The sequence below is a fragment of the Diorhabda carinulata genome, chromosome X, assembly GCF_026250575.1.
Source record: "Diorhabda carinulata isolate Delta chromosome X, icDioCari1.1, whole genome shotgun sequence".
Lineage (NCBI taxonomy): Eukaryota > Metazoa > Arthropoda > Insecta > Coleoptera > Chrysomelidae > Diorhabda > Diorhabda carinulata.
The window spans coordinates 54,029,363-54,057,239 of NC_079472.1; the positions used below are offsets into that span (position 1 = coordinate 54,029,363).

The following is a 27,877-nucleotide window of genomic DNA, read 5'->3' on the forward strand; positions in this document are numbered from 1 at the left end:
CTAAGGTTATCTCTGGTAACCATTTTTTACATCAGTTATTTTTGATTATGAATACTAACAACAGATGATTTAAAATGGATCTCTTAGAAACAGTTTTAAGTTCTGGTGGCTTTGGAGAATTTGTTGAAAACTTTAGAGCAAATAAGATTGATTCTTTTAGTTTAAAACTTTTGAGTGATCAAGATCTAGAATTGTTAGGAATAGAGGATGGAACTCAACGTCAAAAATTAATGGAAGTAATAAATAATTTACAGATACCCGCAGAGTAAGATTTTCATGGTTCTTCTTTATTGTAACTATAGTACATAATTATTTATATTGTTAATGTTATTGTTTGTCTTTCAATTTATTATGAACAATACATTAATGATACAATATATTCAAATCTCACTATTTTGATGTTTTCAATTTTTTTTTGGTGGTTACAACCCATTGAAATTTAAAAACACCTCAAATTTATAAGAATCATTGTCGTTATATTGTTACATATGTAAAGTGGTTTATTTGATTTGTAACAACAGTAATGTAATATATTTAATTTTTTCTGATTTTCTTCTGACATTGCTTTGAACTCTAAATTTCATCTACATACTATTAAATCATAAAAATAATATGTATCTTTAGGGATAAGTTTTTTCAAGTCTTGCAGATCTAACCATTTTTTGGGTAATAAAAATCTATTAGTAAATAATAGTTCTAATGACAAGTCTGTATGTATCATTCTTTTTCTTTGAGGTAGTTCTTGAAAAATGTCATATTGGAATTTAGAAAATATTTCGCAATTCAGTAAATACTTAAGACCTTGAAGTTCATTAACTTTATCATCATCTTTCAGATTGCTCTGCTAAATAGATGAATATTTCTGAATTCTGGTGTCTTTATAATTCAGAATATAAGTATGATCAAAGTTTTCAATTTTAATTTAATCATTAACTTTTTCTTTTCTAGCTAAGTCCTCAGCTATAATATGATTTTCCTTTTATCTCTTTTTCTATCTGCTTCATTTTATAAGTGCAACATTGATCTTTTTGGGGCTTGAACAATACTGAATTAATTTCATTATATTTCTTAGTGAATGGAAAAATCCTGAAAGGTTTCATCTTTTCTTTCAAGTAAATTTGTAATAAGATATTTGCTTATATAATTTATCTGTGAGTGCCCAGTACCCACATGAGCGTGGTTTAAACACTCACAGCTTGCCTAATGACATCAAAGAGTTCAAGCCCAAACACTTGATCAGCTTCTTAAAAGACATTGGCTTTGGTAACATCAAGTGAGGCAAGTTGGGCCTATCTGAAGACATATGTGCTTAACAACACTTAGCTGCTTACAATGCTACTATGAACTATGAGAGGTATAACTTTCTATGATATATAATGTGAAAAAATAACAATAGTTAAAACTGTAAACATTTCTCTGAAAACGACTGAATAGCTACACTGCTGTATTTGAAAATCTGACTAGACTTCTATTTAATATTTATTATAGGAAAAGATCTAATACAAAAGGGGATACAGCATATGCATTGCTAGTTCTAACAAACATTTGTCTACAACTTCAAAAGCAATTTGCAAATTTGACTTACATATTAAAAAGAGAGGATATAGATATTTGTGACATACAATTAACACCAGCTGTACTAGCTTTACAAAACAATATAAGTTCAATGGAATCAACTTTAAATGTTTTTGAAAGAAAGGTTTGTATAGATTAATAATAAATTATTGAAAAAAATTATTGAAAAGTATAAAAGTAGCAACTAATGAAAACTACTAATACATCTAATTTTATGTTGTGCAATATAATAGTTATTTATGTATTAAGGCATTAAAATCATATTTTTTGTCACGAGGCTGAAGATTAGTTGAAATAACCAGACAAGTGACAAAAAGAGAAGTGCATCGTTATATAATATATTTTTTTCAAAATCGCCCAGATTCAAAAATACTTGCGTAAATATTTGGAATTGAGCAGAATAGGTTATTGCTTATACAGCTGAATAAAATCATTTTTTTATCGACATGCAAATCTTATTTTTTTTATTTTTATTTATATTAATGGTAACAGAGCAGTGTGAATAATCCGTTATGTTAAAAAAGCTGTTAGCTGGTTGACATGTAATCTAAGTTTTGCCTAGGCTAAACTAGTTCTTCCTAAACGCGATAGGATCAACTAGTACAGCCTAGTTCAAACTAATCTGCCCTAAGCCTTATAGGATAAACCAGTTTAGCCTAGGCCAAATTAATTGATCCTGATATAAATACACACACTCTAGAATAAACTAATATACCTTAGTCTAAATCAATTTAGCAAGGTCGAAAGTAATTGACCAAACATGTCAGGACTTGTCGTTTTAAACGCATTTTACATCTAGTTGCCAGCCGTGCGAAACGTATTTAAATAATGACTGAAGTTTAAAATTGAAAGTATACATCTTCTATTTAATATGGATGAACCTATATTAAGTTGACAAGCAGATCAAAAATAACGGAGGGAAATGTTTTTGACAGAAATTTTACAAAGTGAAAGTCTTCTCATTATAATTTGTTTTCAATGAGGTTAGGTTAGGCAATTCTGCAATTCCAAGTGCCACCAAAGCTAGTACGACCTAGTCTAAACATTATAGTTTATCTAGAAAGTCAAAATAATAGATTAACTGAAAAAACACTCCATAATTGGAAAAATAATCATTTTTTTAAAACAATTATGATTCGTCGTTATAATATACAAATAATAAGTTTTATTCAATATAAAAAATAATCATATCTCAATTTTTAAAATTGTTATTTATTTTTACATGTTGTGCTTTGGTGGCACTTGGAATTTCAGAGTATCATTGCTTAACCTAATGTAACCTCGTTGAAAACACACTTTGTAAAATTTCTGTCAAAAACTTTTCCTTCCATTGTTTTGGACCTGCTTGTTGATTTGAACAAGAAGAAAACTTTATAATGTAGTGTAATACGTAAACTTTTAATTTTAAACTGTAGTCATTAACTAAATACTTTAGGCATGGCGCAAAATGCGTTTAAAACGACAAATCTAACTCCCGCATCTCTAAGTCCTGACATGTTTGCTCAATTACTTTCGACTCTGCTAAATTGGTTTCGATTAGACTGTACTAGTTTATTCTAGAGTGTGTGTGTGTTTTGTAATTAGTTTGGCCTAGGCTAAACTGGTTTATGCTATCAGGCTTAGGACAAATTAGTTTGTACTAGGCTATACTAGTTAATTCTATTGCGTATAGGAAGAACTAGTTTAGCCTAGGCAAAACTAGTTTGTCGTAAAATCGGGTTTGGCCAACCAAATTGTACACCTAAGGACCCAGTCATATTTCACGTGGCCTTGAATGATCAATATTGTGAAGTATTGATCTACTCCCTGGATAGATCAAGATCTCGGTTACCAAATAACTAAGATTCAGTAACCAATATATTTAATATTACAACATACAATAATTATGCAAACCGTTTTTAATATTCCATTTTATGTCACATTAACATCTTTTCATCCAAAACTCTAAATTTACTGTATTCAACAAAACTAGACTTTAGTAGGTAACCGCTTACAAATTTTCATTCAAAATGTCTACAACAACATTGGGCTATTTAAATGTTTAACTAATTTTGATCTCTTTGTTTGTAGGTTTTGAAAGTACCAAAAAAGAAAAAGAAGAAACTGTATTTTATTATTCCAACATTGATTATATCCTCAATGACTTTATTTACTTGTGGCCGATACCTGCTAAAAAATTCATGAAATGTGACGCTTGTGTGATTATTTGAATCTCAAAGAACCTATAATATTCCCATATAAAATTTCATTTAACATGTATCTTCTGATTAAACATAGTAATACATTCCACTAGTATTTTCGGGAACATTTACCTTCGGTCTCTGAAGACTAAAACACATATCACATGATGTAATTGTTAATTGTAAATAAATAATAACCAGTGCTCAATAGGCATTTAAAGAATATAATATGGAGACGCGGGTGATTGAAACCAAAAATTCCACAAAGAGAGAAGAAAACGCCAGAAATCTATCTTTGCTTTATTACTATCTTGTAATTATATGATTAACTCTTAATCATGAGTGTGTATCTCTGTGTAACTGTCCATGTTATTGATTCATCATCCAACTGTTAGATTTATACATATCATCAACTTAATGTTCAAAATACACTTTTTGTAGGATTAGGAAAATTACACTCAAATTTGAAACACGAAATACTTTTTATTTAGTTACGTTTATGCCGTTATATTTGGATTCTAAGTTTGTAGCAATATTTAAAATGTATGTTGAATATTTTTAAGATCCCTTTAAATTGGATTTTTAACAAAATTTTGGACATTAAACGTTAATGATTTTTTGCGGATATTGAACAGGTTTTGAAGATTATACAATTCTGCCATTCTCTCAAATTATTAGCTGCTTTCTCTCCTTTATCTTGGGTTAAATTTCAAATTAAAAAAGGACTAGAACTTTTGACAATGTAATTGTAAAACGACTACAAATATGTATATAAATAAACGTCAATGTCAAAAAAATAGTTACAGAAGTAAATAGGTAAACGGTAAGTCAATTATTGTTGACTTACCGTTGTTGTCATGACTTTTTCAAGTGGAAGCGCACTTCTTTGTGATTAGTCCGACGATGAAACTCTGGGCTCCTGATTAGTCATAGTACTCGTATTGTCAACAACAAGTAGGCTTGCAGCCACATATTCAGCTTTAGTTTAGCTCAATGCCACGATTTGTTGCTTGCGACTCATTCATGTAACGGCATCTCCACCTCAAGTAGTGGATCCAGATCTTGAGTGTCGGGTCCCAAGGTCGTTGGCAAAATCGGAATCAGTGACGCACTTGAACTCCAAGACCAAAATGTGAAGTCCCCTTCAAATGTTTAAAGATTCCTTTTTACGATCAAACACCTCTGAAACTATACTAACAGCATATGATAAGTCCGGACGAGTAGTCATAGTTAGATAGAGTAAGCTTCCAACAGCTTGTCTATAGGCTTTCTCGGTTCTATTCTTCCGGCGGTTAGGACAATCGCGAGCCCAATGGTCTTCCTGGTGGCATTTATAATACTTGGACCGACGACCCATTCGCTGTTGGGAAGAAGTTTTCTCACCGCTAACACCACCATCGACATTATTTTGTGATGCACGTGAAGTTTCATTACCACTCCCTTTTTGCTTCAGCGACAGATTGTCAAGAAGTGCTACTTCATCAATTGATTCCTTGCTCGGCAGAAGCATTTCAATTAGTCCCAAACGTTCCGTTGAGCTATTGAGCGATCTCTCTTGAATAAGAACACTAGCCCAGAAACTTTTAAATTTAAAAAAGGGGGGGAGAGAGAGTTTACATGATCCGTCCCATAAATATTAATTCGGATAGTTCGGCCTGCTACAGCCTCTTCAATTCGATATTGAGCTCATTGAAATCACGCTGAAGGCGCGCAACAAGATTGACAATTCCATACTGAGCATTCATTATTTCATAAGAAAGATTCCAGTAGCCTATCTAATATATGACTTGAACTTAACTCATACACAGAACTCAAATATCCTTGGCCGTTTCACAAGAAGACGTGAGTTCCTCATTGGTAGCATTCAGCGTATTCACCAAAAAGAGCCGAGCAAGCGAGTCCTTGTCCTTATTGGAACTATCAGCAGGCAATGTAAACTTACCATTTACAACATCCAAAACTTTTTGATGCTTCAGCCGTAAGGTGATTTGCCTTTTCCAACTTGATCAGTTGCTTCGATCCTCCAGTTCCTCAATAGAAGCCTTTAAATCAAATGATCCTGACGTGCTCAGGATTAGCTGTCAATACCATTTTAAAATTTAAAAATTGTGATGTCATAAATATATTTATGTTATACAAAATGTACTGATTAAAAAGAAAATCTATCTTTTGAATTTTTACCCTATTCCCTAAATATCAAACAATTCAGCGAGTAGAAAGATCAAGGGTATATCTTGTATGAATAAAAAAAATTCGTCCAAGGGCTATATATATTCTTAGGTATTTTTATTATTAATAATGAGTGATTATTTTGCTGTTGGTAACGCTGCTTCAGTCAATTTGGATCATAATAAATATTTTAGCGCCTTTCTTTCTAACCTTTATCATTCGTGTAATTTGATAAAATATAAATGATATTCGTATTAATTTTCCGCTATGTTATGCTCAGTGCAGTGAAATAAGTTTTTCGTATTGATTGAAAGTTAGTATTATATTCAATTAAAATGACAACAGTAACCATAAGAGGAGTCCCCGTTTCGTTTCCTTTTGAACCCTATGCCATTCAAACGGAATATATGGAAAAAGTCTTAGAGTGTCTACAAAATGAAACTAATGGTGTACTTGAATCTCCGACGGGAACAGGAAAAACATTGTCTTTACTATGTTCGACTTTAGCATGGCTAGAATTGAAAAAAATTCAAATCAAAGCACAAAGGACAGTAACAAACAATGATAATGATTTTTTAGCCACTATAAATAATAAATTAAATGATGCCGTGGGTAAACAAGTTAATTCACGTACTTTGTCTGGTATACCTGTGGTGATTTATGCTAGTCGAACACATACCCAATTAACACAAGCTATGAAAGAAATGAAAAGAACAGCATATGGACACATGAAAGCAGTTGTATTAGGATCAAGAGATCAATTGTGTATTCATCCTGAAATTGAAAAAGAAAATAACCGGAATTTCAAGGTACAAAAAAAAATATTCTTATATCAAATATTTGTACAAAAATAATTAGTTGATTAATAACAATTTCAATTATGGTCCTCCTAATAAATGATTACAAAATTAGTGCAATTGAGAAAAAAACACTTATTATCGGGAGTATCTGTTTTAGGTGATGATGTGTCGATTGAAAGTAAAAACTAGATCTTGTAAATTTTACAATAAAGTGGAACAAAATAAGCTCAATTCTAATGTGTCTAGAATTAATATAATGGACATTGAAGATCTCGTCAAAATTGGAAAATGCAATGGCTTTTGTCCATTTTATATGGCAAAAGAGCTTAAGGAAGATTCTGATGTAATTTTCATGCCTTACAATTATTTATTGGATCCATCGATAAGAAAAACTTTGGGTTAGTTATGATGTTTTAATTATTTTATGACTCTATCCTGTTTTTCAAATATAGTGATGTTTGTACTGTCTAAACAGAATTTTAATTCGCATGAGGTACTGGTACCACTATTTACAAGTTATTTTATATTAGCTGTTATGATATTTTGTTTTATTTATAAATTCATAAGCTGACACTAACCACCATTACCAATTCATAGGTTTCTTTTGTATCATATTTTTTACAAAAGCTTATTGTTCTTCCATGTGGCCCTTCCAACCCTATAATCACTAATTTCTTTAGGATGAGAGATTAAATTACGCAAGGGCATAAAAACCGTGAATCTACCTAGCTAACACTTTGACCTGTTGTGTACCTTGGACTGTTTACCAGTGAGGTAGAAAAAACGTTGCTAAATAAGCTACCTGCCTGAGGGTGCGGCTTATCTCTTCTGGATTTAAAAAGGTTGAATGTAACTACTGTAGTCTTTGATGTTATGGGTTGCCTCCCACTTACAAAGGAGGTGCTTCTCAGTTTCCTTTGGTTCCTTACTGAAACTTATGAAAGAGCTGTTAGAAGTTTCTCTGATGTTGTTAGCTCATCTTTGTTCAATCAAAGGGCCTTTTGAGACCAGTTGGTGGAATAGGACATAAATTTCTTTATTGTTTCAAACCTATGGTCTTATTCTATGTTTCTGAATTCTTCTCGTTTCTTATGACCAGACTTAATGACTTTTTGGGAAACCTATGAAAGGTTGTTATTCTATAAAAGGAATTGTTCCGCCTTTTTCGTCAAATCATCGGCTTTTTCATAGGTGTGTACTCTGGTATGCCCAGGTACCCACACAAGAATAACTTTATTGTTTGCTCTCACTGAGTTCAAAGAATTGATGCGGTCCTATACCATCTTTGACTCATATGATAAATACTGTACTACTTACTGAAGTTATGTTGTGCAGAACAAGCTCTGCATGTAAGGATAGTGAATGTTTCCTAATGGTAAAGATTCTGAGCTCATTAGAATAGCGAGCATGGTTCCTGGCCCATATATTCCTGCCCCTACTGGTCCATTCTCAATTTTCAAGCCATCAGTATAGAATACTAATAAGCTGTGGGAAGGTAATATCTACATTTGTCCTTTGCTGTCAACTTTTTATTATAATTTTATAGTTTTATAGTGATCATATCTATGGTCACACCTTACATTCGTTTAAAATGCTAATATGCCCAGTAAGGTCGCCAGTTTTCATGTTCTGTTCCTTGTATGCCTTTATTGCTTTTATTTCTATGAGGGTCTTCAAAGGCGGTAAGTTTAAATCGACCTGTAGTGGTGCTATGGGAGAACTTTTTTAGGGTACCAAATTGTGTTTGTATACCATTGTATTTATATTGAATTGTTGGTTTTATATATTGTTAAATTAAGAATATTTATATTAAATTCCTTTTTATAAATTTTGTAGGAATTGACTTAACCAATACAGTAGTTATATTAGATGAAGCACACAATGTAGAAAGAATCTGCGAAGAGTCTGCTTCCCTACAGATAAAATCGTCAGACGTCGCTTTAGCTATAGAAGAGGTAACAGCCATTATGAAAATGTTGTCAATGGAAACTATACAATTTGAGGATACACCTAAAGATTTTGATGCTAACGATTTATGCAATTTGAAAGAAACATTTTTGAATTTCGAAAAAGAGATAGATGCAATTGATTTAAAAAGTGGATTAAGTGAAGGGTTAACACTGGATGGAACTTTTCTATTTGAATTACTTGAAAAAGCTGGAGTAAGTGTTCATTTGTTGTTTTTCTCCTAGTATAAAAGTTTAATTTGATTTAATATTTTTGTTTTGTACTTGAAGTGTAGTAATTAAATCAAAATTTTTTTCTTTTAGCTTTTATTTATCATTGTAACTAAATGTATAATTAACTTTTTGAGTTAACAATATGAATGTAAGAAGGTTTTGTTTAAAAATATTGCCCTTTACAATTATTAGTAAATATATGTCTACGAGTATTTCTCTGTAAATTTAAAAGTTACAGTAATATAATCAAGGTATATGCTACCATATCATATTTTTCTAAAAATATTCCGAGGAGCTTATTCCAGTTGAAATATTTTCAGATATCTACTACTTCTGATTGTAACAAAAGCTGCATTTTTTATATTTCAATTTTATTTTGAAATTTTTTCTAGATCCTGAAAACTTAATAAAATTATATGAATCCAGAGACTGACTTCTCAAAAATTGTGTAACGAGCTTTTTGCAAACAGCAGACTAATTCTTACAATGTCAGTGGATTCTATGCTAAAGAATAGGGGGATTTCAAGCTCGGAATAGTATGTCTAAATTAACAGTTTTTCGTAGATATTGTTTTCATACTCAAGTATGTATCCAGACAATTAGTGTGTTCATGTAATGAGAAGGTTTCACAGACTCTTTTAATAGTCACATTTTCCATACATGATGACTTTAAATGTTGTTTCTTGACAATATATCAATGGTTTGTTGTCACTTCCTCCAGAAAGCCTACAGATAATTCAAGTCTCTTTGATAATTCTACTGATATTTGCCACTTGTAAAAAAAGTTTAGGGATAGCTAAATTCAGCAGGAAACTTTTCATCTGCAAAAAAACATTTTTGTCAAGGGCTGCTGTATATCTGCTACAATATAAAATTTATTTATTTTCAAAATAGATCGGAGATTGTGATCTCCATATGTGTAGTCGTAAAAGTTCAGTTGGAATTAGTTTTAGCATGTGTTATAGTTGTTGTTAGATTTTAGTTGTTATTGTGGATACATATTCGTCATCTGTTTTACTTTTGTGCAAATATGCTTTTGTATTTGTGTCTAGCAGAGACACAGTAGATGGAATGAAATATATGTTGACCATAGCCCATCTAAAAAAGATTAAGCATTTTGACTTTCCCAAAAAATTTGTACAGAGGATCACAAAAACATGGGCTCATGTCATTTATTTGTGTTTAAAGTGAGAGTAACAATTGCATTCATTTTCAAAACCGAAAACAACTAAAACTAAGTATGATTGAAACGCTAGATGAAAATGAAAAAGATGTAATACAAAGGAAAATTCACCTGATTTTTCTTAGGAATGAAATACCAACTTCAAAGAAAAATCTTAGAGTTGTTAATGATTACTGATAACTTTTTATAAACTTTGAGAACGGATCAAATTTGTTCACAAAAAACGTGGATGTAATAAGATCTTAAATTTGTATAATGGAGATAAAAACATAATGAATGAGAATTGCAAAATATATTATTTAGAACAGACATTGTCAACAACAAAAACTTGGGAAAATAAAACTGTTGTCAAGAAGATGGACTTTCAATGGCGTTGAGAAACTCCGCAGGTAATTTACTTAAATAATCATTAAGCTTAATATTATATTGTTAGCTTAGGGGCTTATTGTATATTTTTTCAGGAAAAGGAAGCTGATAATCTGCCAAATTGGTAGTATAGATAGAGTTAAAGACTTTTTTGTGTTGAACAAAAAAGATAATTACCAAGAAGAAATGAATGAAGAGTTATTTAGCAATAGTTTTGAAGATAACAACATCATAGTTGAGTTGGGATCATAAGCAAAGAATTTTCTCCCCAAACTCAATATAATTTTCAAGTTTTCAGACGTTTTAACAATTTTAATCATGCAAAGTGGCAAAAATGACATTTAAAGCAAAAGGTTGGATGTAGAGTATGTGAACTATATATTATGGAAATGCATGTAGAAAAACTAATATTGTAGAAGAAAATGATGTTAGTGATAGAATTTTCAGCTCATCGGAATGGTTATTTTTTTACAGTTTTGTTTTTATTATGTGTATAGCGTGTATTTTTTCATTGAAATATTTCTTCATATATTAACATTAGTACTTTGAATGTTTTACTTTTAAAAGTGCAAACAGAATCCATTTAAATCATATATTATGTATAAATAATATAGGAACTTGTCTTGTGACTGAAAATTTTATATGTACTTCATCATGAGAAAAACCGATTATCTGTAAATTCTACATTTTTTACTTGCAGATATTATCTTGTATGCAGTATAGTATTTCAAAAAAACTCACTTATATAATAAACTGCAATCGTGTTCAATTATTTAGCTTTGGCCATTGTGTGCAAATGGAAACGAGCATGCTTTTGTTTTCGTTGGGTCTATCTTGGAACTAAAGACTCCAAATACAAGCTTGTCATGACTGACTTTTTTTTGTCAAAACTGAACAACATTACCTGCTGAATGAAAAATGAATATAACTATGAAAAATGTAATATATTTATCTAAGATATTTTTCAAATGTGCTAAATGTTAGTTATAAAAACTAAAAAGAGAAAAATGAATTGATTGTTCAACACGATAAATATTTACAGTTGGAATGCCGGAAAGAAAGTACAGATTATTAAATTTATAAAAGGCTTTGATTCTAACCTGGTTATTATTGAAGTACTGAATTTATGGAAGACTTGTATCTTTTAATATTTTTTCTGAATTTTTACTACTTCACAGCTTGCCTAATGACGTGAAAAGGTTCGAGCCAAAGCTGATCAAAGCACATAAGCCTTTAGTAATGTCAAGTATGGCACGATGGGGCTAACAAAAGGCCGAAGCGTTTCATAGTAGCTTACTATGAACTGCATTTTTACTCTGATTTAGTCAAATGGAATTATGATCCTGTGTTAACACAAAATTTGACTTTGACTCTAGTGTATAAAATTTCGTTAATTTAGGTCGTAATTACACGAAAAAGAAATTATATAACATAGAATAGTTTGTTTTTGTATTTAGAAGACAGACTAAACTATATTTTTAAAAATTTTTGGTTTTAATGTTTAATTGAAGATAGCCATACAAATAAATATGTTGATATTGTTTATTAAGCTCAACTATCAAAATAGCTTGCAAAAACATGAAAATACTTTAAAAGTGTACACTTTTTCTTTTATGATCATAAGTACTTTCTCTCAATAAACCCCAGATATACTCTCCCATCGTATTTTTATTGTATTGGCCTGTTCAAAGCTCATAATGTACTGATGAAAACGTTCTCCCTGCTCTTCTGAATACGCTCCCATATTGTTTTTAAATATCTAAATGGGTAGGAACTTTCAATGACATCCTGCAGCCCATGGCATTAAAATTTTTTACCATACCTTCAACTAACTTTTAGTAGTTTTCAGCTTTGTTGTTTCCTAAAAATCCAGAAACTATTGCTTTAAATCTGTTCCAACTAGCTTTTTGTGTATGATTCAGTAACTTCTTCATTGGCGAAAATTTGTCCAATTTGCGGACCAACAAAAATCCCTGCTTTAATCTTTGCTACTTTTTTAAAGTATTCAAAAGCTTCTGAGGTTTGATTAAGTTTTTTAACAAATTGTTTCCGTTTCAACAATCGAATCATATTTTATGTTTTGTTTTCCGACACAAAATTCTGTTTCTTACAGGTCATGACCGTTGAATATGGTGCTTAGTATCCCCTCTGCTATCCCTAAGGACACATGACATGGATACTTTGTATATCAGCCCTGTAGTCCCATCAAAAATCCGACCATTTTGAAATATCCAATCAGCTGCTAGTTATATTCGTGATACTTTATTGATTTAAGCAAAATTTTTAACATTTTCATCATTTTCTTTTTAATGTACTGAATGAGCAATTGGAATTTATTTTCGTTATGTAATAAAATAGCTTTTAAGCTTTTTATAGAGCTGTCAATGAATAAACGCCATTCGCTAGGAATACAAGGTATGCTAATTTCTTCCAAACATTCCATTCCAAACAAAGTCTATCTTCTTTTGTAAAAAACGTTGAGACGTGTCATGCCTACTTAGCTGATCTGTGATATTAACATCAGCAAGTAAATTCCACTGTTTTAAACGAGAGCCTAAAAGCTCTGCTTTATTTTCTGGCAAACTCATATCTCTTACACGTTCACAAAGAACGTGAGATGTCTTTAATTCATATTTTATGTTTAAAACTTTAATAAATTGACCACATATAAAACAAAATGCATCAGCATCATATTTACACTTTCGCGATGACATTTTAACATTTTCTAAACATGTATTTTCTTTTCGTTTTTGTGTGTATAATTGACTGAAAAATCATAATATAAACTTTAGGATAAAAAACGAAAATTTTTTGTTGACTCGTGATTGTTCCAGATCTGAGTTGTATATATTGTTTTAGATTCGAAACGACAATTATTTCATGGTACAAAGGTTAATTTCTCAAGTTGTTCAATTCTTGGCTACCCTTAATGAGGGTCCTTTTGCAAGAAGAGGAAATGGCTTACAAATTTTTGAAGAGATGTTGACTGTTGTTTTTTCGGATATTTCTCATGATTTCAGACAGAAAGTCAAAAAGTGTTACAAGGTAAAAACAGCATGAGAGTATTTTTTGTTAAATATAACTATAGTTAAAAATAGATAATGGCCCTTTTGTTTGACATTTTTAGGTTTTCATACAAGAGGAACAGGTCAAGAAGAAATCTCCAGATAATTGGCTGTCAAAAATGGTATCTACAAAGGCAGGTGGGAAAATATTGAATTATTGGTGTTTCAGTCCCGGATTTGGGTAAGGGGGCATAAAAGTTTCGAAAAAGAAAATAATTATAATCAAATTTAATTTCGAATGGTGATGCGGGCTGAGGACTGTCCAAGAGTTTATTAAAATGCCAACGTTTCGATCTATTATTTGATCTTTATCAAGTCTAAAAATATATGGTACATTAAAACTCAAATGTTGAGGGCATGGGGTTAGTAGTGAATTGTATTGATTCCCCATCATATAAAATAGCAGTTTTTGTTAACAAGTTATTATCACCAATAACCACCACGCTTATACTTAATGTAAAAAACTCATATGAATTTGTGGAGTCAACAAAAGATATAAAACTGGATAATGGTTATATTCTGATATCTTTAGACGTAGTATCACTTTTTACTAATATACCTATTATTTATATATATATATATATATATATATATATATATATATATATATATATATATATATAGGTGCTTCACGCAGGCCTTTTAGGCACATAGAATGTAGGTGATTCCCTTTCAATACTTCTTATTTTTTGCTTTCGTTTTCCAATTCTGAATTTCTCTCTTTCTATCTTTCTTTTAGGTCTTTCATCACCTTTGCATACCATCTTTAGGTTTGATAAACATCAAATAAAAAATGGAAACGTTGGCATTTTAATAAACTCTTGGACAGTTTTATTTTGAGTCCTCAACCCGCAACATCATTAGAAATTACGTACTAGGAAAGACAATAATTTTAACAATTAAATTTAATGTAATTTTGCAAAAAATACTAAAAACGGTTTGTACTTACAAATAACGCCACCAACAACATGGGTGCAACTATTCTTCATTCAAGTACAAATCATGACCAATTTGTTGTTGTTCCCGCGAATCCTTATATACTTAACCGCCCCAATAAGGCACCCTTTCTCGCAAAAATACTTTTTTACATTAAAAGCCACTAATACTTATATTTCCATATTTTGTGTTTTAGTGATTTCCTGTTTTATCGAGTATTATCATCAAGTTTCATCATTATCAGTTGGTGGTGTAATTCAGAAATAACCCCTAAAAACGTGAATCACAATATTTTTGATTAAAATTGTTTTCTGAAAAGACTTCTTTAACCAACAGCTGTGGTACTTAAATGGCTTAATTGATCTGTTATATAAATATAATATATATATATATATATATATATATATATATATATAAAATTTAAATTTTATATATAGATGGAAGTTAGATGGATACTTGTTTAATAATACCCTGTGAAAAAAAACAAAAATTTATTTATTAGTAATTTTTATACAACTTGATTAGATATTAGATTGCCATAGATTTATTACATGTACCGGGTGTCCCAATAAGAATGGCTCTCGGCCATATCTCGGGAACCGTTTATAGTTCAGCTTCAGGAAAAAAAATTATAACAAAGTTTTAATTAAGGAATATAAAAGTAGACCAAATTAGCAACAGAATATCGAAAACCGCATGAAATTTAGAATGAGATTGTGGGTTGAGGACTCAAAATAAAACTGACCTAGAGTTTTTTAAAATGCCAACGTTTCGATCTTTTATTTGATCTTTATCAAGGCTAAACATATATGGTACAACATATTCAAACATTGATGAAAATAAAATTATGAAATTAGTAGTAAAACTTTAATCAGATAGTGTAACAATATAAATATCTATACATGTATATATAAATGACACATTGTATCTAAGACAAACATAAACAAATACGAACATTGTTGTATAAAACAGAAGAACAATGAAAAAGTTATTTAAAGAGACCTTTACATATAAGTAAAAACTTTTGTAAACCTTTCTTAAATTATTAAACGAAGAGATAATTCTGTTAAGATACATCTATCAGCGAATGAATACTTCCAAACTTTTCCAATACTAACAAAAGCATTTTATTTTGAGTCCTCAACCGGCAACACAATTCGAAATTACAATATATACCCAGAAATAAATTGTCACAGTTTTTCTTTGATAAGTCGACATATTTTTAGTATTTGAATTATAAAACTACATGTTTTTCAGAATGAATATGCTAGTGAGATCTGGCTTAAGAACTTTAATATTAACGAGTGGTACTTTAGCGCCATTAAATCCTCTGATATCAGAATTGGAACTGAATGTGACAGTCAGACTAGAAAATCCTCATATAATATCAGATGATCAATTTTGTGTTAAAATTATACCAACCGGTCCAGATTCCATACCTTTAAATAGCAGCTTTCAAAATAGGTAAGAATAATACTTGCAAATGAAGATGTATTGTTGAATGTTTTAGTTACTAAATTTTTAAATGTTAAAAAGATTATGGTGAATAATCTTACACATTTATTATGCTGATATAGATAATCAGTTGGCTAACACACTACAAATAGATATTATAGACTGAATGGTCTCTGATGTTTGTTCACGTTATCTGCATTCCTAAAATTGGATTTTGAAATTCTTAATCACGTACTTCTTGTAGTTGTTAGTGTTACTTGATGTGCTAGCTTTCATTAAGCCTTTGGTTTCTGAAGAAAAGGTTCCTCTAGTAGGCCAGTATACACTGCCGGCCAAAAGTTTAAGACCATATTAAAACAACATAATTATCTATAAAAGAAATGTACACCTGCACATTCTATTGTTAATATCGATTAATTGTTTTCAAACACCGGCAATCGCTGCGTTACAGCCAGGTGATAAAGTCGTAATAGAGTTGGCGACGAAGTTATTTCAGTTTTTCAGTATAAAACAAAACACTTTTTTAAACAAAGAATAGTAACTAAAAACTCTGTTTACAACCCTTACGCCAATACTCAATACACTCACTAACGCACCTCTCGGAAACTACGCTATCTTGAAAGAGACCAAAGATAATTATAAAGTTTACCTCCAATTTCGGATGATGTTGACTTGATTATTGAGAAACAGACTTGTTCATTTTGGGGCACTAACAATGGAGCGATTCATTCTATTTTTCAAATCACTTTAATTTATACATGTATACAATGAAAGCGACAGTATATTTTAAAATAATATATATATTTATATATATATATATATATATATATATATATATATATATATATTGTTATGGTATGAATATATCCAAAATAAATTATTAAATAATAATAAGATATAAATAAAGCAATAAGTTCAGTTCTGTTATTCGGTTACTTAGAGCAGTTTATCACAATAAAATAAATAACATTCTTTATATTAAGTTTTGGCCAACACTATATTCTAAATTATTATTTAATTTTGACAAATCCTGTATAATCAAAGAATTTAATCCATAAATTGACAGATAAAAACAGGAGCACCAACTTCAAAAATTTGTGTGACATACCAACATAAATTTTAAGGTTATAAATGATAAAATATAAAAATTTTGACAACTGCAATGATAAAATTAATAACATAGGAATGAAATAAATACAACAAAGAAATTATAGAATAATATTATTTGAATAAAGTCACAATAATTTAAAAATTTAGAAATGACAATTTAGTAACTAACTTTTAAAATAAATATCATTGGTTAAAAGAAAAAAAAAAGTTTGTTTGAAAAAAAAAATGAAGAAGAGAATCAACAACGAGAAAAATTTTTTTTGCAAGAGAAAAAAGAGTAAAATAATTTTAATTGAAATTTAAAAAAATTAAAATCTTGATATAAAAGGCATAAAATATTCAAAGGATTGATAATTAATAATTGTATAAGTGTAGTAATAAGAAATTAGTGAAAACAATTAAATAAAGTAAAATAAGTGAGAATACTCACAAAGGGACAATTTCCAAGATAAAGAAGTTGTGAAAAGGAAAAGAACAGGAGTGGAACTACAGCGGAGTATCTGTTTATTCTGCAAGGCCGTAACAATTTCCAATTTAAAAAAAAAATTAAAAATACAACATAACAAACACTTAAGGTACTGTTCTATTAAGTTTAAGTATTTCTTTTAGTATATAATATTTGAGTTCACATTTCCATATAATTTAGTTTTATGAGTGTAATTATGAGTATGAATGAATGAATGTTTGTAAAATAAAATAATTGTAATAGCTAGTTAAGAAATTGTTTATTTTGAATATTTTATTCATTATAAAGAACAGACCCGGTCTTAAAACTATTATAATCTGACCTTATAACCATAACAATTTATCGCAATAAAATTTTTTTAATTTGACCTCACAATATAATACCCTGAGAATAAAAAAAATAATAATAACATAATAAAATAAAGAAATTCAAATAATTATTAATGGCGCCCAAATTAAAATCTGATTTTATTTAAAATAAAATTTATAAAAATAAACATTACACACTATAATACCATAACAATATATATATATATATATATATATATATATATATATATATATATATATATATATATATATATATATATATATATATATATATATATATATATATATATTAACATCCGATTCTTTATTTTATTTTTGTCTTATTAATAGTATATTTTTAGGGATAATCCCAGGTACATAAATTCATTGGGTATGGCAATATTAAACATCAGTCGAATGGTACCAGACGGCATGTTAATATTTTTTCCTTCGTACCCTACCATGTTAAAATGTCAACAGATATGGCAAGAAAGTGGAATTTGGAGTAGTTTAAATAATCAAAAAGTAAATATATTGTAACGTTACTTTTAACAATTTCAGAATGACGGTTAATGGTGTAATAAGCCAAATTTTGAAGCATAATTTATCACATTTTTAGGCAATTTTTGTGGAACCTAGGGAAAAGAATTCATTTAACAGCGCTATGTCTGAATATTATTCAAAGATAAAAGATCCAACTAATAAAGGAGCTATTTTCATAGGGGTTTGTAGAGGAAAAGTATCGGAAGGTCTGGATTTTGTGGATGCAAATGGAAGAGCTGTTTTAATAACTGGATTGCCATACCCGCCATTCAAAGATCCGAAAGTTGTGTTGAAAAAAGAGTATTTAAATAGATGTAACATAGAAGATAAAGCAGTAAGTATATTTTTATTTAAAAAAAATTTGATTAAGCACAGAATAAAGCTCATAACATAATAAAAAATAAAAAATGAAACCCAACGTTTTCCCAAATTCTAATCATTGAAGAGAGTGCTGAAAATATTGCATTTATTATAAAAGGCTTCTCCCAAGTACTAGTAGCGTTAAAATGGTTCCAAAAGGCGGAAAAAATAAAATACCAGTGCCATGGGTGTGTAAGTGATCCAATTCAGGACAGATTGTTTGAGACTTCAAGTGTTAAGACAACGGTTTGTAACTACACTTCGACAAGATTCAGAAAATGTTCAAAATACAATTAGGAATAAGATTTGAAAGTTCCCTATCACTCCTGTGTTTGGAAAAAATGGGGTTTTTGCGATTTTCAACAAAACTTTTATCATAAAAATACCTTAGATAAAAATAGTACATCATAAAATTATCTACAAAAAACGTATTTATACTTTTTTCTTACGAGCAACCGTTTCTGAGATATAACGATTCATAGTTGTAAAAGTTGTAATCGTCGTAAGATACATGAGTACGCATGTATATACATCTTTAGAGTTGTAATATATGTTAAAATATTGGTCATTGTAACTTACAATTAAAATATAAAATAAATATAACTATAAGAATGTCAGGTAAAATGGAACCTAGTCCCTTAATTTCTACATTTGATGGAGATAAAGTCCCTGTTGATCCTATATTGTTGTTCCAACGCATGAGTATTACTGCAGCATAGAAGTCTGCCATTTACGATTGTTTCGAAAAGGTAGATTTTGATATTAACACAGATGCGACATACATCATTGACGGAGTACAGCACCGCGTTGTGTGGGATAGCGAAGTAACATTCAACGTTACCTTAGATAAATACGTCGACATTTTGATTTTAGAGCTACTGTCGTATTTGAGAGCTATAATGATTGCACGAGAAATACCAAAGCTGCAGAACGATGTAGTCGAACTTTAGCAACATCTACGTCAATTGATATTTTATATTTTGATAAACTTATAACAGTTCCAACCAGTCTACTGAAATTTCTTACAAATACTCACAATAAGTCTCGGTTCATTTCAATGTTAAAAGAAAAGTTTACAGCTGAAAATATATTGGTAACACAAGCTAATAATGATGCTGATATTTATTGATTATTAAAATAGTAATAGAGCAATTCAATTTAACAAATACATTGTTGTTGGAGAAGACGTAGAATTACTCGTATTACTCACTGCTCGAACTCTAACTGAAAAAACATTTTCCTCTTAAAACCAGTAAAAGCTCAACATAAATCGGAAATCTATTCATCAAATATTTTATCTACTTTTGCAAAGTGTCAAAATCATGTACTATTTTTACACGCAAGAACTGACTGTGACACGACATCTGCATTTTACAGGACGGGTAAAATAACAGTTTTCAAAAAGTTCAAAAAACAAGTTTAGTTCAATGTACCGAGCTCATAAAAAACTACCTACTTAGATAAGTATCGATATGCATGTTTCGTTAAAACTACTTAAAGTAAAAAACAAGTTCAATTGGCTTGTTTTCCTCCAACCTCATTTGCTGCTTAGCAACATCTTTTTTGGGCTTATTATCAAGTTCAAGTGTGGCTTGGTAATCAGCTAGACCCTACAGACGGGGGTTGGAAGTTGGTCAACAATACATTAGAACCCGCTCAAACTTTACTCCCACCGCACCGGAAAAACTGCTGAATACAATTTTTTGCAACTGTTTTGTTCTCTGGCATGTACGCCTTGTCAAGGCCGGCAGGCTCTAATATTGAATCACCAACAGTTGAGGATCCATTTGATTCTAACGAGGCGACATGCGATACCTCACTATTGACGCAATTTACATGCACTCAGAATGAAGAAGAACAAAAAGAAGAATTTGAAAGTTACGACTCGGACGATTAAATTTCACAACTTTTTTTAAATTTAAATCGCTTTTATTTTTCATTTTCTGCTAATTTCCATTATTTTGCAATAGTTTCAAATTAAACATGTTCACAACAAACCAGTGGGGTAGGTCTACTACCTCATAGGTGGCGTGGAAACGTGTGCATATTATGACGGTACAACTTTTTGAATCATTATATCAGAAAAAATGGGTCTAATACGTTTTTTGTAGATAATTTTATGATGTACAATTTTTATCTAAGGTATTTTTATGATAAAAATTTTGTTGAAAATCGCGAAAACTCCATTCTTTGACCTTTGACCTTTAATATAATTTTTTCCATACACGAGAATTATGGGGAACTTTCAAATCTTATTCCTAATTATATTCTGAACAATTTGTCTGATTTTCAGCTTGGTGGAAATTTATGTAACTTTGATTGTCTATATTGACCGGACTAAGTGGTCGAATATAATGTTATCGCAAGTGTCTATATTATGCAATAATCGATGTGCCTTGGTAAACAGAAGTACAATCAAAATTTTTAGGCAATACTGAATATCACCACTATATGTGTATGGTGGGGGATTACGGTGACATTAATAAAGAGAGTCTTAAATATATACATCATTGAAATAGGTACAATGTTGAGGTATTTGAACCAAAGCCTTTAATTCCAGTTTTTGAAGAAAATTCCTTCTATGTATATCTGATTATTATCATATATAATCGAAAATAGCAAGAGATTGAAATGTAAATAATATGGCTAGCTAATAACCTTGACCTCGGACCAATTGCCTCTTTGGATTATAATTAATAGTCCCTTATGAGCTTTATTAACTTAATAAAATGAGGTTATATGACAGAGAAGAAAATATATCCGATTGAAATTAATCCTTTCATTGTTTTTCAGTTTTTTTTTGCCTTTCGTATTTAAGCTTTAATATTAATAGTTTATTTATTATTTATCTTGATAAAGAACCATGATTTTCAATTATATTAGCATCTTATCTTTTTTGGACAATGTTTGAGCAACATTGTGAATTTTGCTGCTGTTCATAATAATCCTTCTCACCTTTCTCATAAATGACCAATATTCTTCTATTAACTGAGGATTAGAGGTATTTGGGAAATTATACTGTTTTGATATATAAGATAATCATGGCTCACAACAAGCAAAATATTTTTTATCCTGATTGATCGAAAGAAACATTTTCCATAAGCAGTATAAAGCCTTGTTTGCATGACTGCAGATCCGCCAAAAATATTTTACATTAAACTTTTTGATATTTATTCTATTGATAATAATTATTTTTTTAGTTTTTAAAAGGACAAGATTGGTATAACCTAGAAGCAACTCGTGCTGTAAATCAAGCGATCGGACGAGTAATACGTCATAAAGATGATTATGGTGCCATATTATTGCTTGATTCTCGTTTTAATAATCCCGTTCTCAAAAATCATATGTCGTTGTGGATAAGAAATAGCATAAAAGTATCAAGAAATTTTGGAGAGCTTATGAAAGATTTGAGATCATTTTTCAAAACAGCTGATGCTAAGGTATCACATTATAACTGTTTTTAAGCGCATGTTGAATTTAATAATAATAATAATTTCATTTGTATTTAGCAATTAAACTGTATTGACATTTTTCAAGCTATCACTATTTGGTTCTAATTAACATTGTACAGTTAAAGGTGCTGAGGAACAGCAGATAAATCTACATTTTATTGTATGTTTTTTGCTATTAAATAATTTTATTTGTTTTTAGTATAAGTGCGTATTGGAAGAAAAATCTTTGACACCACTTTCAGCTGAATTTGGTGGACCTTCTAGTTATAAAATTAATGAAGATACTTCAAATGCAGGAGAAGTTATTATTCATAGTAAAAAGACAAAAGAATTGACAGGAAATCCTTCAAAAAAAATTAAGCTGTCAGTTGTGCCTAACTCTTCAAAGGAATCAAAATCATCAAACCAAAGTGATTTGACAAAAGATTATATAGTTATGGTAGTTATCACATTAATAAGTTATTATTTTTATTATATTTTCTATCTGTCTCGTTAAGTAGATGTGTTTGTTCCAAAATAAACTTTCACATGTTTAGGAAATTAGTCATCGGAAAATAATTGAGACATGAGATGGTGAATGCTAATGTAATGATGAATTGTACAAAATTTAATTCTCTTAATCTAGCAGTATATCTAAATATATCTGATTTATATATCGATTTATCTGGTTGGTTTCTAAGTCATTTTCTCATTCAATATTTGGAGAGAATTATAGAGTGTTCGCAGTTGAGGTTCATCTTAATTGATTTTTAGGTTATTTAAAACTTAATTGTAGTAATTTAAATGATCACACTTCCCTATTATTTATGAAGATGTATTTGAGGACGTACTTGGTATTTTACTGCAATATCTTAATATTTTATCGAAGTGAGTTTCAAAAATTTAGAAATTATATACATTATATTTTTATTGCTTTAATGAATATTGATGGTATACTATAATGAGCTAACGTGTATGTCGGAAATTATAAAAACAATGTTTTTCTGAACATTTGTGTAGGGATGCTTTCCGAAGAACTTGTTTTAGTTAAAATATTTTCATTTATTTACTACTTTCGGTTACACAGAATATCCTATTTTTCATCGCATTTTTAAAATAAATAACGAATTTCAATATTCAAATTTATTTGAAATATATATCAGAGCCCTTAATCCATAATCATATTAAAAAAATTATAATTATTGTTTGAATGAAAGGAGGGCATTATAATTATTCCATGTCTATGTATGTATGGATTTTGAGATATGGTATACACTACGAACCAAAGGATCAGTGTTTATGATCTATTATCCCACTCCTTTTAAAAAGTCTAGAATGTGGGATGACTTTAATTTCCAGTGATCTTCGTCTTCTCTTTCAAGAGCTCCCAAGTGTACTGCTCTGAAGCATTATCTGCTAAGTCTAGCGTCTTAAGGTGTCCATTGATGCGACAGTGCCCCGATAGACTTCCTGTTAGTATTCTTGATTGTTCTTATGATTGAAACTACTGCCAATATGATATATAAAATGATTTTTAGATCATAGGTTCCACAATTATTTATAATTGTAAAAAAGTTGAAAAAAAACGAGACACTCTTGATATTCCAACGTAAATTGAATCGTTCACATTTAAACTTTAATACAACCTATAAAAAAAAGGCACAATAAGTTGTTTGAATCATTGATTCAAAGATTTCTAAAGATTTAGGGAGATTATGATTAAGACAAATTCCGGTAATTTTTGGCCAGGTTTTTTGTTATATTGAAATTTCAGTAGATATGTGCAATAAAAAACAGGGTGATGTTTAGAAAAATATTGTCCATCATTTCTGATGTATACGTCGAACTAAGCATATTGTTGAATGTACCACGTATATGCAGGGTCTGGTGGCAGAATTATCTTTTCAATATTAAATAAATAACCCATTGATATATTGTTTTAATAAAGATATCAGAAATAAAAGTAGAGATGCGGATTTCACTTATTCTTAAAAATTATTTCAACCAAATATCTTCCAGTTGCACGTACCATTCGAACCAGAGCCTCGTGTTTTGCGCTATACTCGGCAGTAGGCTCGATTGAATTTCGCCGATTTCATGATGAATAATACAACAATCATTCGCAGATTGTTACTATAAACTTTTTCTTTGAGATCACCCCATAAAAAAATTCATGGAGTCGATTCGGTTGACTTTGGTGTTTCAAGGTTTCGAGTTCTGAGACCAGTAAAGGCAATGCTGCTTGTTAACGTGGCCGTTTAAATGGAAATTAGCCTTATTACTCCAAAAAAATTTTTACACAGAACAAAGTTTAAACTTTTGGAAGATTTGGATTTTGAAAGGATAGATCTGGAAATTTAATTAATAATCGCCCAATGAAGCTGTCATTTTCCATATCGAAAGTCGTGGAGAAGTTCAATTTTTCTAGGATTGATTAGATCCTGACCGAGGGGTGTTCATATCCTCTATACCCAGGAACGAATTAATTTTATACTTAGTGTATCTCTTAATTTTATACTTAGTGTATCTCTTAATTTTCCGATACCGAAGTGCGAACAAAATTGTCGACGAACAACAATGTATCGATGGCAATCGCGCGATGTTCACCGAATCACTGCGACATTGTGACTGAGAAATCGGACGAATACTAATTCCTCTCCCCGCACAGTTTATTATTTTTAAAAATAATTTTATTTAAAAACACAAATCTTCCGCCAGACACCCTATAGTATATAATTCAAATGTATGTTACTTACTAGAAAGATGATGACTGAAAAATTATTGTTCTAAATTATAGCACAAAATTTAAAAATATTTTGAAATATTTGCACAATTGTTCGAGAAGAGAATTAGGGAATACTCCTGTATGTTCTACAAATCAGATATATCATGTTTGTTTTAAATTTGAATTCTTCCAGAAATTGATAATCGATTATATTGATTACAACATTTTTAGTCTGTATTCTGAAATTATATCAAGTATACTATTAAGTGGTAATGGCTTCATGTATCCCACACCATATTTTACTTATGAGGAAGTATGGGCGTGAGTGCATGTCATCGATTAATTCTGATGAAGTCAAGTCAACATGCTTATCAGTAGGACGCCATTACTACTGGCCAGTATACGGAGTTATATTCCGGAATAAAAGCTGATTGCCTTTTATCTTTTAGGTTAGGAAACGTTTAGATGATTCTTCCTTTAAGGATTTTGTCGAAGCTATAAAGAACTACAAGGCTTGTGACAGTATAAGTTCATTAATTAGTCAGTTAGATAATGTATTTAAGAATAAAAGTCATTTGAAATACCTCATTCCTGGTTTAGAATCATATATAAAGACTGATCATAAGTTAGATTTCAGTAAATATTGTCAAGATAACGGTTTACTTGATGTTTGAGATAATTGTACTGATTTTATATATAATGGAACTTTTAATTACAAGATATTTTTTATGTATAAATACTTTTATGAGTGGATGCAGTTTAGAAAATAGCCATTTTGAATAATATATACATGATGGTTCAGAATTATTTATATTATTTTCTAGAGCTGATAATACTTTCAAAAAAATGGCACTTTGCATATTTTTTTTAAATTTGAATAAAAGAAATATGTATTCATAAGTTCATAACTTTTTGAATGAACTTTATAAATCATATTTTCAAACGTAGCCTTCTTTGAAATCTCTTCATTCTGTCCAACTTTTCTTCCCATTTTTCATTTTTTCTTAAAAATGAGATTTTTTGAGGTTATCAAAATAAGTATTTATTCGTGAGAAATAAACACTAAGTGCTATATCTGAAATTGGGGAATCTGCCTAATTTATAGATTTTGGCATGGAAATTTCACATGTCTAGTCCAAAAAACATTGATTTAGTTACTTGACATAATATTCTCTATTGATTCTTTTACTCTTGGAAAATAGTCAATGTTGATTATACAGGTTTCCCAAAAAAAACAGTCTCAATCACTTTAGCGACTGACAAACCTACGTTGGCCAATTCAATTTATTTTTGGACTTACTAGCAGGTCTTTAATACAAAGTACATGTCTCGACCGCATTGTTTATACAAGGTGTGATAAAAATACGGTGAAACGGAAGTAAAAAATTAACAAACACTACTTAATCTTGAAAATACTGCTCTTGGTTAGCAATGCACTTAATCTGAATTTGAATCCATGACCAAAACATTTCTGGGAGGCTTGTTTCTCTCCCTTTAATCTATTTTTGATTTCCGGGAAGAGCAAAAGTCGCATACGAGGCGGTACCCAAAAGTAATCGAAATATCATTGCCATGGGTGGAGCTTTTGTAGTACTGATTTCTGCCGCTAGGACCTGCCTAGCACAATTCATCCCCAGTTCAGTGCCGCGCGGGCCGTTGGTCTGCCACGTTCTATTCGTCACTAGTGACCGTTTTTGCTAGTACTGTTTCACTGCTGCTTCGTTTTTTTATGATGGCAAGTTTAAATGAACAACGTGCCGCTGTAAAATGTTTGTTTCCTACTTGGTAAAAACGCTGCTGAAACTGTTTTAATGTTGAAAACTGCTTACAAAGATGATGAGATGGGGAAAACTCAAGTGTATGAGTGGTTTTCTCGATTTAAAAATGGCGACATGTCGATTGATAACAAAACTCGCTCTGGACGTTCATCAACTGTCCGGATCGATGAAAATGTTGAAAGAATTCGAATTCTTCCACGCATGAAAAGGGGCATTAAAGGACGGCGATTTGAAAACATTGAAGACATCAAGAAAAGAACGAGACAGGAGCTTGTAGACATCTCTAAAAATGAGTTGAAACAATGTTTCGAACAGTGGAATTACCTCGGAGACAAATGTATCATTTGCAGTGGAGAGTATTTTGAAGGAGATGAGGTTGTTTTGTCTACTTTTTGTACATTATCAACTGTGTTTAGTTAAGGGACGAATTCCCACCTCTATACTACTTGTTAACAGTATTCCAAGATACTATATTATCATTAAATAGATTTTAACATTTAGTTTCTTTCACACTCTTTTCACTTTATAAAAAAATGTTCAAAATTAATGTCCAAACATATCAATAAAACGGCTATAATAGCAGTCTAACGAGCTGAAACCTTTTCAAACTTGTCACTGTTTGGTTCAATATGATTGAAGTAGATGCACCATAATTGCTGGTATAAAAATTTCTTTCGCCGTATTTTTATCACTCGTTCATCCATATTGACTTAAAACTTATTATGCCATTTTTATTGTGTTATTTTTGATCATATCAAAGCAGTATATATTTTTATTAAAAATAATTTATTTGGTATCGTTTACATTTACAAGATAAATAAAAAAATTATTCAATAGATTCAAAAATTTTATCTAAATTGTATCTTCCTGGTAGCTTAATAACTTGATATGATTTGAATCGTATGTTAATGGTAATTGTTTAACCCTTCAACGGCTAGAGTAATTTTTGTTTGCAAAACAAATAAAAACAGTATGATTATATAAAAATTTTTAACATTTTCTTCATTACCCTTTTGACAGTTGAATGAAAAACTACATATATAGTTCAAATGATTACTTTATACATTATGAAATTTGATTTATTTGAGATAAAATACCAATAAAATATAATGTTTTTCTATTTTTTAACCCTTGCCATTGAAAGATGCGTGCAATAAGCATGGAAATATAATAATTAATAGTAGTTTCTTTAGTACGGGTTCCTAGTCCAACAGCAATCAAAAGAAATGATGCAACCAGAAAGGAAA

The 27,877-nt window shown here is 30.1% G+C and overlaps 2 protein-coding genes across 2 annotated transcripts; both read left to right on the plus strand.

Moving 5' to 3' along the window:
* On the plus strand, positions 1-5,916 carry LOC130902010 (uncharacterized). The gene is made up of 3 exons (XM_057813795.1): positions 1-265; positions 1,489-1,699; positions 3,646-5,916. The coding sequence occupies exons 1-3, from the start codon at positions 75-77 to the stop codon at positions 3,757-3,759; spliced, it is 516 nt and encodes a 171-aa protein (XP_057669778.1). The 5' UTR covers positions 1-74; the 3' UTR covers positions 3,760-5,916.
* On the plus strand, positions 5,916-27,740 carry LOC130902008 (regulator of telomere elongation helicase 1 homolog). Its single transcript, XM_057813792.1, has 11 exons — positions 5,916-6,733; positions 6,882-7,122; positions 8,561-8,886; positions 13,313-13,498; positions 13,581-13,699; positions 15,712-15,918; positions 18,156-18,318; positions 18,413-18,670; positions 21,897-22,136; positions 22,348-22,587; positions 25,302-27,740. The coding sequence occupies exons 1-11, from the start codon at positions 6,260-6,262 to the stop codon at positions 25,524-25,526; spliced, it is 2,679 nt and encodes an 892-aa protein (XP_057669775.1). The 5' UTR covers positions 5,916-6,259; the 3' UTR covers positions 25,527-27,740.
* The last annotated feature ends 137 nt before the right edge of the window (positions 27,741-27,877 follow it).